The 12,255-nt window shown below is 45.8% G+C and overlaps 3 protein-coding genes across 3 annotated transcripts; 1 reads left to right on the top strand and 2 right to left on the bottom strand.

Annotated features, from left to right (window-relative positions):
- Positions 1-1,998: 1,998 nt before the first annotated feature.
- LOC111074490 (lysyl oxidase homolog 3B) lies at positions 1,999-3,946 on the bottom strand. The gene is made up of 4 exons (XM_022367290.2): positions 3,692-3,946; positions 2,702-3,641; positions 2,466-2,623; positions 1,999-2,409 (listed from the first exon to the last, which is right to left on the bottom strand). Exons 1-4 carry the CDS (start codon positions 3,870-3,872, stop codon positions 2,192-2,194), a joined length of 1,497 nt encoding a protein of 498 aa, XP_022222982.2. The 5' UTR covers positions 3,873-3,946; the 3' UTR covers positions 1,999-2,191.
- Positions 3,947-9,489: 5,543 nt separating this feature from the next.
- On the top strand, positions 9,490-9,980 carry LOC111074496. The gene is made up of 2 exons (XM_022367295.2): positions 9,490-9,714; positions 9,768-9,980. Exons 1-2 carry the CDS (start codon positions 9,589-9,591, stop codon positions 9,891-9,893), a joined length of 252 nt encoding a protein of 83 aa, XP_022222987.1. The 5' UTR covers positions 9,490-9,588; the 3' UTR covers positions 9,894-9,980.
- A 1,042-nt stretch (positions 9,981-11,022) lies between these two features.
- On the bottom strand, positions 11,023-12,240 carry LOC111074495 (trypsin-1). Its single transcript, XM_022367294.2, has one exon. It carries the CDS (start codon positions 12,198-12,200, stop codon positions 11,100-11,102), a length of 1,101 nt encoding a protein of 366 aa, XP_022222986.2. The 5' UTR covers positions 12,201-12,240; the 3' UTR covers positions 11,023-11,099.
- Between the last annotated feature and the right edge of the window lie 15 nt (positions 12,241-12,255).

The raw sequence follows: 12,255 nt of genomic DNA, 5'->3' as shown, positions 1-12,255 counted from the left end.
AATTTTGCGCATATTTTTGCTTGTTATTATTTCCGCAATGCAAGGCAGAACGCTACAATGAGAAAGAAATGTTGATAGCTGCACAGAGATAGAGAGATAGAGAGAGAGAGAGAGAGGTCGAGGCTGGGAGAGAGTTGGGTAGATTGTTGACTCATTTGTGGGGGGTGGGGGGAATGTTGCGGCGTTGCTTTCGTTTGTTCGGCAGAGGCGCAACGAGGCAAACATTTGTTTTAATTAATATGAAATGCAAATTGCATAATTTAAAATGTTTATTCATTTAAATTTTTAATTACAATTAATTTGAGGTCTCCTGCTGCAGAGAGTAAAAATGATTTCCGATCAAATGAATGAGGTAATGCGGGGGATGTGGTGGCACTTTAAAATACACAGGAATCCCTGACATCCGCTATACCAATGAAATCATTGCTAAAATTGAAGTTTCCCTTGGTAAATCTTCTTATCAAAGTGATTTTTCGCAGCACTGGCCAAAGCTGGATGATGGATGGGGCATGTGAAGCAATCAAATGGTCGTAATGTCATCCACACACATGAAAGTGGATAGTGGGACCTCCTATACACACAAACACACACGGTCACACGTACTCACACATCACAGCAGAGTAGCAAAAGGACGAAGGATGATGACGATGATGATGATGAGTCACTTTGGTCACGAAGCTATTTTTACGCTTGATTACACGATAAATGAAAATCAAACGTTTGATTGCTTAATGCCATGGACTAAGGGTCATCTGCAACAGCAGAACACCCAAAGCCATCGTCCCATCCACCCACACCAAAAGTGCTGCAATTTTGCGAAAAGATAAGTCTCCAGAGAGATAGAGCCAGAGTAGAGAGAGAGACTTGGGGGTCGTATGGCAGCACCAACATTTCAATTATTTATATGCTCGTTTGTCCCCTCCCTTTGCACCATCCACTGACCCATGGGGGTGAGGTCCAGTGTGTGTGTCTATGCACGTGTCTGATAACCCAATGGACGCTTCAACACTTGACTGCTTTCTCTCACTTCTACTTCCACATCCACTTGCACTTCCACTTCCCCTTCCTCAACCACATCCATCTCCAGTTATCATTTATTTCCTTTGGACTTTGACTGATTTTCTGATAGTTGAGTGCGTTCTCTGGCTACAGTGAAGGCTAAAAGTTATTGCCCAGTTGCCAGTTCCAGTCCAACACCTCTTTGAGGGAACGTTGAGGTTGCAGGCGCCTGCTTTCGTACTTTGATTGATTTGTTAATCTCTAAACGAAATACAAATTAAAAGCTTTTTGTTTTGCCATCAACTCAACAGCAACCCCAGTGCCATTTCTATGCTGGGACCGACCACGCTAAACCGCTTATGTTAATTGCATTTTTGGGGTTATTCAATGTACAAAGTTAAGAGCTTCCTTCTGCCCGCAATCAATCAATCAGAACAAGCGTCTTAGGGAGCGTCTTCCAAGTCCAATCTTTGGGTTTGCTTTTGCAACTAAGTTCTCGATGGAATTCTATTTACATTTTTGACTCATTTCGTTTGGTGGCTTAAGTAGGGCACGAAAAGGGGTTAAATTTGGGACGGAGAGTCGGGTTCGGTGTATTTCTATCCTACTTATTGATGAGTTGGGTAAGTCGCTTGCCAGAGTCTGTTTTGACTACGAGCGGAGCAATCAATAACAAAATGCTGACTGAGATAAATTAAAATTTATCTTCGAAGATGTAGAATTCCTTTAACGGTTAGATATAACCTTCCTAAGCCGTTTCACTGATACCTTAAGTATTTGTCTTAAGTCTTAACCATACCTACTTCTATTTTGTCAATCAGAAGTTCCTTCACTTGTCTCACTTTTAGTTCCACTTCAACGCCCTTACAACGCCCCGAGGCGACACTGATAGCTTAGCTCGGCGGCAGACTCGACGATTGACACTTGATGAATGGTTCGCTGACTTTGAAGATCTCAATGTCTCAATGCCTGCGACATATTCACACGCCGCTGATTTTCAAGCTCAAGCGAAAGACCTTAGAAATGTGCACTTTTAATTTCGGATAGAGATATAGATTAAGATATAGATACTCGTAATATGTAGAGTGTAGATGTACAACCTCCCCTTTGGTTAATAGTAATATTTGGCACAATTTGATTTGGTTGCAGTTCATCTGTGATTTACCGATTTCCCAATTTCCCTGGGCCCCTTTTAGGGTCTCGCCAGCTGGCAGTTCTGAACTCTCGCATAGTTTTCCGTGTAAATCAGATCGCAGATGGCAGCGTTATTGTCGAAGCTCATCTCCGACACCTTGAACTCCGGATTGATGGCTATTTTAAGGATGTAGGAGCCAGGACTCAGGTCCGTAACGTCCACCCATTGGCAGTCCAGATTATACAGATACACATCAGAGCAGTTGATGGAGATGCCTTAAAAAATACGCTGTAGATGGTCAACCTTGGTGGATTAGTGGCTTTCCGCTCACCCTGATCTCCATAGTTGGCGCAATTGTATTTCTTGGCGACTCCAGGCAGACAGCTGCTGTCCTCCAGACAGAAGGAGGCCTTGTGTCCCTGCGCCACCTTACGACCGCTCAAATCGAAGATGTCAAAGGTGGCAAACACTTCCATGCTGTGAAAGTGCCTGCAAAGAGAGGAGCGGAGGGAAGGGAAAGTGCTCTTGAGGTGCCACGGAGATGCCAAAGCGGAGCTATCTACTCACATGTGGCACATGTGCCACTCCCACTGACTCTTCTCCTTGAAGGGGCGGAAGTCCGCATTGCCCGCATTGATGGCGGCCGCCGTGAACTTCAGGAGCCGCCTTGTGCGATAACGCCAGTGGGGATCGTCGCGCTGTATCTGATAGGCTTCGCTGGCCACGCAGTTTTCCTCCATGGCGCACTGCATCAGCAGCATGGGTCGATCCTCCAGATGGGCCGTCTGCTCAATCTCCAGGTAGTCAATCACCAGATCGGGCGAGGAGTAGTCACAGATCACAGCCGCCACATGCTGCCTGCTGCCGTGGCAGCTTACGATCCCGCGGATCGGATCGTGGTGCAGGCAGTCGGCCAGCTCCGTTTCGTTGCCGTAGCACTCGCTGCCACTGAGGACGGGCCGAGAGACGTTGGCGCCCCCAAAATAGTCGGTCTGGAAGGCGTCACGTGCGTAGCCGAGCCCCAGCTGGCGGCAAACGACATTTGCCTCGAGCAGGGACCAGCCATCGGCGCAGATGCTGCCCCAGCGTCCGCCATCCAGTCGCACCTCCACGCGGCCCTCGTACCGCTCTCTACCGCCACGCAGCTGAACGTACAAGCGGGAGCGCGAGTGAATGGGGAACTTGGGTATATCCTCATCCCTGAGGAGGGGCTCGGGTATCGGTGCATCTGCCGGGGGATTGCATACCACTCCCGCTGCCTCGCCCGGCTCGCAGTCGTTCTCGCCCCATCCCTCGAAGTGGCACTCGACCAGCTCCTGCTCGTGGCCCTCACAGAAGAGATTGTCCATCCAGAAGCGACGACGGGCAGGGCCGAAGTAGCCGCTGTGCGTGTATCGCCGCATACCGGGAAATCCCAGCTGCCGGCACACGATATGTCCCTCGGTGGCATCCCACTCATCGTCGCAGATGGCGCCCCACTTGCCATTGTGCAGCACCTCAATGTTGCCTGAAAGACGAGCGTCAGTCCATGCGGATCCTCTGCTGATCTGCGCTCACCTTCGTATTCGTTGTCGCCGCCGACCAATCGGATGGCTCCCTCCTCCTTGTTGAGCGCTTTGATGTACTTGTGCACCAGCCTCTGCCGCTCCAGGCGTGCATCCTCCAAGGAACGATGCTGCACTATGCCCGCAGCCAGTTGACACCAAAGTATAGTCACGCACAAGACTCTAGGACCCATGTTGAAGCTGAAACCAAGCTGCGATCCTTGCGCACATTCAACCGCCTCAACGTTCGCTCGAGAACTGAACGCGGCTTGAACATTTTTGAGCGGCAAACAGAATCATTTAACTATGAACTTGCCAGCTCCATAGATACAAAGATACATAGATAGGTAGGTAGGTAGGTGGGTTGCTAGGTAGCTAGAGATACGGTTCAGAAGCTCGCTCATCTGACGTCAGCAACAGACGAGGGCGCAGATCGAGACGCGATCCAAATCCAAAACCAAAACCAAAGCTGAATCGGAATCGGAATCTATTTTCCGCACGTAGCACATACGAGTAGAGTATGCATGTCACTTAATGACTTTTTCAGACAACATTTTGAGGCAACTCTGACATTGCTGCACTCTTTGTTGGATCTTTCAACGGGGCGGACTACAAACGGCACCGAATCACGGCACACTGACAGAAAGTTTATAGAGACGGATAAGAAAATATGAAGAAATATTTTCAGAAGCAGAAATACCTTTTTCTGGTTTATATATTTTTCTGATTAATTTTTCATTCATTAAAACGGTACCCAACAATTTCTCTGCGTGGATTTTTGCCTACGGCCTTGCAAATATTGCTCCATAAACAAATACGAAAAGGAAGCAGAAGCCCATGTCTCATAAAACAAACAATAAAGCATTTTAATATATATTTCTCACAGACATTACCAACATTTAATGAGGGCTTTGGAGTGAACCCTTAACCTCCGCCCAGACCTTCCCCGCCATAAAACCATTGCATTGCGAAATTCCTAATCCAAAAATGCGAATGAAAATGAAAATGAAAATATGGAAGTCGACGCTATAATTTAGTGACTGAACACGACCCACATATGAATCTGTTGTGTGTTGTGTTTGGAATGGCAAAGTCATCGTATCGTCATCATCCAACCATCCATCGGAATCCGGCGGTAGTGTCCAGGGGGCGGGGGTGAAGTCCATTAGTTTTGGCATGCGGCCATTTGAAACATTGCATGCAGCTTGGCCAACATGAACTTGACACTGAAACAACAGCAAACAACAAGCGGAAAAACACACACATGGAAAACTGCGAGATGTACATATGTATGTAGGTACAATAAAAGCGAAGCCACGCCAAGCTGTAATGAGGTTTATTCCGTTTTGGTGCGGATCGTTGCATGTCGGGGAGGGGGGGCTGGGGGCTGGGGGCTGGGGGCTGGGTGCTGTGTCAGTGGCAGTGTGGGTGCCTCATTAGCAAAAGTGCCAGCAGCCCCAATCGTAATTGGAAATCTAACTCGTTTAGGTCAGCCCTGAGGCAGAGAGAGAGATAGATAAAGAGGAAGCACACAGCTTTCAGATGCTCGTAGAATGAGAGATAGAGAACTGAAATCCATTGAAGCGTGATTTCCATACATTTGCTGGATAGATTTTCAAGATCAATGTAGATCATAGAACGCAACAATTGTCGAATCATGTACCTCTGACAAATAAATGACAGTTCGTTGTCATGCAGAGCAAAAGTGTGGCATGTACAGTAAATGGGCAACGAGTGCCACAGCACTCATTTAAATGTTCCTTAAAAACTTATTTCCGACAGCAGTTAGGAATATTCCACACAAATCCATGAATATCCAGAACTATATTATAATAAATGCCCATCAATATATACGTACTATAACCCAACACATACACACACATCATACATAATATGTATGTAAATATCCATACGAATGCCCGCACGAACGGATCATAAATATTAGCCGGAGATATTAATTGGATAAACGTTTTATGATATTGAATTATGGGAACGGAAAGGGAAGAAATGGAGAGGACTCTAACGTTTGACCGGAAATATTCCCACACAAGTCACAAAAGGGTGGGGGAAACAATTTTATGAGTGCGTAAATTCCATTTGGATGGCCGCAAGGGCTAAGGGCAGTGGCAGCAAGGACATGCCGCAATCCTGGCGCAACGTCATGCACAAAGGTAATAAAATTCGATAGAAAATCGTGTAATAAAATCATTACACACCAGAAGCAGCATCAGGAGGAGCAGTAGGAAGAGCAACCCAGAAGCAGGACAATGTCTGCTCTTTGGCTTTGCCATGGCAATCCGAGCACTAAAATCAAACTGGTCTGGCAACGCCACAGGCGACGAACCAATCTGCTCCTCTAGATCCACTCCCTGCACTGCTGCTCCTCTGCATCCACTCCCTGTGCGGCGGCTCCTCCAGATCCACTCCCTGCACTGCTGCTCCTTCAGATCCACTCCCGCTCCTGCTGTGCCTCCTCCTAAGACATAAAAATGGCAACGTGTGCTGCTGGCTAAGTCGGAAAAACGGCGACAGCAGCAGCAGCCTCCTCTTTGGACCAACAATAAAACGAAAGAAAAGTGGCACAAAAAGAGGACAAAGTGGAAACCAGCGGGAAAATAATTTGTGTGGGAGTTGCCCACCCTCAAGGGATCCCCATGACGGGGCGGGGGGCACCGAGAGGCAAGAGCCCAAGAACGGATGAAAAGATAAAAAGTGGTTAAAGGATATTGAAAGGCGGTAAATTGCTTTATTACTTAAGTGAGCCCGAGATGATTAGGTTCGCGCTCAGCCGTTCAGGCGTTCTGCCTTGTGGCTGCCTCATTAAAACGACGCGTCGTCCGGTCACTGGGCGCTGCGAATGGAAAATGCAAGAGAATGCTTGCAGCAGTGGAAGGGCGGGCGAACCCATTAACTGAGTGTTAACATGGTCCAAACGACTTGGAACACAATGGGTAAGCAGGGCCATTAACAGAGCGAGAACAGGGCTCAACAGATCAGAACTGTGGAAGGGGGATAATAATAATGGTAACTGAGCCCTAGGCTATGCATGTCTTCAGGACAGATTTACATTGCAATTTGGATTTGAGCTGGATAGGATATCACGCTGGTATAATTTGATATGTATACTGAATCAGAATATATAAAGCAACAAAATAAACAATAATTAAAGTACATTTACTAGTACTTTAAAAGCCCCAAGTTCTCTCAAAAGCTACTCACTCTTGTACCCTCCTTTGTAAACAGAAGCCCATAACTTTATTAAGCGCGCAAAGACAAGAAAAGACAAGCGATGGCATTAAATCTCTTCATAATGATATCATACAGTCCTATCATAAGTACGAGTATTTGGCGAAGCTCATTTGGACATTAATAAAATTGGATGACGCGCTGACAGCATAAATGTCACAGAAAATGCTATTAAAACTAAATTATAGCCGGCATAACCATGATTCACGAGCGGGCCAGGCCTCCCATCTGCGAAAAGAAATCATAAAAAAATACAAAATGCCAAATTTGTAGCTAGCTTATGGGTAAAAAAAACAAAAAGATTATTAATTCTTAATAAGAAGGCGAAGAATGCAAAAAGAGAAATAAAACAAAAGTTCTATAAAAATGTGGCAAGTGGGGCGTGTATCTGTGGATCTGCCATGAAAATGTGCCAAAACAAAAAAAAAAGAAAACAATTTACTGCCCACAGAGTAGAAGCAAAACAAACCATAGAAAAAAGTTCACAATCAGTGAATGCCCTGCCTTTAATACCCTTTTTTTATGCGAATTTCAATGGAATTGGTTCAGAGGGTAATAAAATTAAAATGCGCCTTTTGCTGTGGACCGAACCGGACCGGACTGATGGTACGAAATTCAGTCAGTCGGACAGTCAAAAGTACGACGAAGCAATAAAAATAATAATGAAATCAAAGGAATAAGCCCCACAGAGAGACAGGGACACACCAGTCTCTCCATGGGGAGGGACATGGGAAAGAAAATGGTTGGTCCGTTTCTCGTTTGGAATTATAATGAGCTTTCGCCTGTTGAAAGAAGAACATTTCAATTGCCGAATTAGAAATTATTGCAGTCTAGTAACCTTAAAGTTTAAACACATAAAGAAGCGTAGTAATGTGGAAAATTAGGTGAAATAGATATAGATATACATATACATACAGACATTAAAGAGCCATGACATCTGTTGACCAGCAGTCTTTAAAAAGTACCACCCCAAATGCTGGTTAGTATTCTTATTTCTGATTTACTGAAGCGTTCAGATGCGATTGAACTTCCTGGCAAGCTGACGACAGTTTATCGCAATTCAATGGCATTCGGGGCATGCCATGCACTCAGCATTACTGTAAATATGTACCGGACAGACTCGTACTGTGTATGGATAACAGGTGGCTTTTCCGGTCTTCAATTTTTGTTTGCTTCATTCATTTCTCTTGCATCGCCTGATACAGATTTTTCCAGGCATGATGGAATGATTTTTATTCGAAATTCACGATGGTTTGAAAGAATGTGAGCGAGTTTGTGTATTTACAGGAAATACCAATACATCTTCCGCATTCACATTCACACTCCTCACATAACAATAAATATCCAAAAATGAAGTCTCTGTAAATATTGCCAGTCATACATTTTTAGTCAGCCCTTGTAAGAAGTAGCTACAGCTAAATACATTGTATTTTATTTTTTGAATTTTATTTCATTTTAAGTTAATTTCGGCTTTGGCCGTTACCCCTGACTTAGGCCGGGGCATGCCCCAGGGCTAGAGACAGCTCTCTGTGGGGGGTTTGCGACAAAAAGATTTTGCTTATGCTACTGTCTGCCTGTCTTGCCAGACAGTGTGTGCAAATATTTATTTTGGCAGTTTCATGAAGTCAAAGCCCGAGCAAGCCCAAAGCAAGCATGAAAAATCAAAAGAAAATAGAAAAATATCTTTATCTAGCAGGAGAGTCAAAATACAATATATGAGTACAATATTGTTTGGCCCATGGAATCAATTAATTTTTTTTGTTTGACCGAGTTCTACCAGTCTGTGGGCTGCTAATTGAATTTGCCATATCATAATATACTATAGCAAAATAATAAATAAATCCAGTGAACAATGCCTCGATGGGTTTGAAAGAGAAAAGAGACATGGGGGAGAGACACATGTTCCATATCATGGAATTTGTTCCTGTGCAGACTAAATGAATTATGTCACATGTCTAGCCATTTAGTGCCATAATTCAGAGCAATCTATGGCGGCACAGACAACAGCCATCACCAATCCAATAGAAGGGAAAGGCGGTGCAGGGAACGGAACCTAAATTGCACGCAGTCCAGACAAATTGCATTTGCATAGCGTAATTGGAAAATGTCGCGTGTGGGAACAAAAAATATATAGAGCTAAAAGGATTGAAAAACTATAATGACAAAGCTGCAACAAAAGAGATATCCAAATGGGAGCGCATCATAACAAAATGAGTTGGATTTGCCCATAGCCGGTAGCATATACAAACTGTCTACATATGGCGGGAATATATTTGAATGAATTCTAAATGAGCTCTAGAGCTCAAGCACATTTCATACATTTACAGCTATTTTAATCGACTCCCACTTCATTACACTACACTACACAGCACTCAATACTCGGGCGAGCACAAAAGAATCTCTCATGATGATTGAGTTGATACAAGAGCTTTACTTTTAAAATTCTGGAAAGCATTCCGCTCGATGAGTTGCACATTATTTGATGCTTTGCTTTTCTGCTGCTATTATATAAATCTCTCAAATTTTTCCCATCCAATGATCTCTAGACTTTTCCGTCATCGTATATGTTCATTCAAGATAATTCACTTGAAAACAAAACGTAGAATTTTCAAAAAAAATAATATAGATATATTTTAAATTGCGAACCAAAGTCTCTTGGAAATTATGGCCGTTGCAGTGCGACTGGTGGAAGCCCTGACCCTGATCACCATAATGGGGCTGATAACATGTCTGAGCCTCAGCGTGAGTCTGGCCGAGCGTGCTATCAGTGTGATCATGGTGTTTCTCCAGGTAAGAATTTGCATTCTCCTCCATTTTGTACTCTTACTCTAAGGATTCCTCAGCCAGCAGCGTATATCGTGCAATTTGGGTTGCTTTTTGTTGAGAAAATTCTGGTGTATGCTTTGCTCTGCATATTGGGTTTTGTCAATACGGTGGCCAAAACTCTGCGTGTGACTGGTCTAGCCTAAGCATCGTTCAGTCATTTGCCCTCTGTCATTTCCGTCTTCTGATCAATGTCGAAGTATCAATAAATTATTGTTAACATTTTTTTAAAATTTTGTTCACCTCTATAAAATCCTCGATTGCGCATCGAAAGCGAAGCCGCAGCACTAATATTCAATCAAACAATTTTACGCCCCAATAAACTTTTCTAACCTGCGGCGGTCTCGGCAAAAGTGCAAAAAAAAAAAAACAAAAATCAAATAAAACAAAACAAAACTTCGCTCAATTGCAGCAAATTTGCGCCTGGCTAGAGGAGGAAGAGGAAGTGAAAAAGTCGGTACAACAAAATGTTTTTACCACAAAAGCCAATTTGGCCGCACATTTCCAATGCGCTCGAGGATGAACATAATTTTTGGTGCCTTTGCTATACCCTCAACAAAAAAGGGTGTGGTAATGCTGGGCAGCAGTTTGTCCGGCAACTCGGACCTCTGTGAATTGTATACAAGATTACAAGATATATGGGTATATACTTACATAGGTCTCATGTGGAATGGAAGTCGGCGTCTAGATAATCGAGGCCGCCTTCTTGGTGCTGTGCTCTTTTTTCATAGGGCATCTGCGAAAGCGGTTTTAATTTGTTCGCCTTTAAAGTTTTCGCACCTTTTTTCAGCTGCTTATTCTATTCTTTAGTTGTTTATCAATGTTGGGTAGGACAGGACCGATGGGACCGGCACGCACTGTTCCGAACTGCTCCGATCCGAGTGTAGGTGTCTGTCTGCAGCGGTTGTCGGGCCCATGGGAGTGTGGGTATTTTTTTTTTTTCGTTTTTGATTTAGTGGCAATTTCGTGAAGCAAAAATTGTGGAATGCCTCGAGGGTAGACTCGAAAACCAGCAGATTACAGGCGGAAATTGAAGCGAGAGTGGAGCTAACAAGCAATAACTGGAACCACTAACCAGAGGCTCCACTGAAGTGAGTCGAGTCGAAGGGTGCGAGGATTAAGCGAACCAATTACCACAAACGCTGAAGAAAGCCAAAGAATCGAATGCATTCAGCATTTCGTTTTCGGCAATGTATTCTGTGTGTGAATAATTGTTTTGGGTATCTACGTGGAACTCGATGGAAACATCCAAGTGGAAATTATAATTCAATCATATTCTAAAGAGGGCAAATTGCCTTTATTACTCGTATTACTGCCTGTTAGGCATATGCATATGTGGAAAATGTGCAAACTTAGATCAATTTATTAGCTTCCTCAACTTCAGGACCTTCGCTGGGTTGGCCCACCGGTGTGGTGTTCCCCGATTCTGGCACCGCCTGCTCGGTGGTGCTGGTGGAGGAGACTGGTTCGGCTGGCTCCTGGTTCTCAGTGTGGGAGCAGGCACAGGCATCGCGGGTATTCGACTCGATCCATTCGTTGAAGTTGCTCACTCGAGTGTAAACGCCCGGGGAATTGGGCTTGGCACAGCCCTCGCCCCAGGACACAACGCCCGCCAGTTGATAGGCTTGTCCTTCGCCAAGGACATGCATGGGTCCACCGCTGTCGCCCTGGCACGAGTCTTTGCCGCCCTGATCGACCAACCCAGCACAGATCATGTTGTCGGTGATCTTGTCGCCGTAGTTGCTGTTCCGGCACTCCTGCTGCGTCAGTATGGGCACCTCCACCTCCTGCAGGGTGTCCGAGATGGGTCCGCCCTCGCTGAGGGCCCCCCAGCCGGTGACGACGGCCGTCTGGCCGGCATAGCTCTCGCTGGCCATGGGCAGGCAGACGGGATGCATGTCGATGCCCAGGCGCACCGGCTCGCTGAAGCGAATCAGGGCAATGTCGCTGTCGAAGGTGCGGGTGCTGTAGCCGGGATGGATGAGCACGCGCGCCACCCGCCTGTCCACGATCTTCACATTGCTGTTCATGCGATTGTGCTCCAGCAGGCGGACCGTGATCAGACGATGGTAGAACCCGTTGACGCAGTGGGCCGCGGTAACGGCGTACTGATCGTTCACCAGCGATGCGCCACAGTAGAAGCTGCCGAACCACATCAGCATCGCCATCCAGGGATACTCGTGCACCTCCGTCTCCTGGCCGCCGACGATGCGGTGGCGCGTGTTGATGTTGCCGCAGGCGCAGGCCGCACACTCCCGCTTGGCCGGCTCACTGGAGTCGGAGTACTCCGGCCCCAGGATCGAGGTGATCCAGTCGAGGAAGCTGTTCTGCCTGATATTGCTCAGCGACTCGAGAATCTTGGCTGGCTCTGCGGGTATACGCAGCCGGGGCGTGGCCAAGCCCACATCTCCCAGAGCCACCACAACGATGAACAGCAGACAAATGTATCTCATGGCGAACTTTTCTGGCCAACTGGCAGTTGGCAACTAACCGAAAGCATCCTGGCCA

This window comes from Drosophila obscura, unplaced genomic scaffold, assembly GCF_018151105.1.
Source record: "Drosophila obscura isolate BZ-5 IFL unplaced genomic scaffold, ASM1815110v1 contig_186, whole genome shotgun sequence".
NCBI classification, from domain to species: domain Eukaryota; kingdom Metazoa; phylum Arthropoda; class Insecta; order Diptera; family Drosophilidae; genus Drosophila; species Drosophila obscura.
The sequence above is the reverse complement of the archived record's forward strand: the minus strand, read 5'-3'. Positions and strand labels throughout refer to the sequence as shown.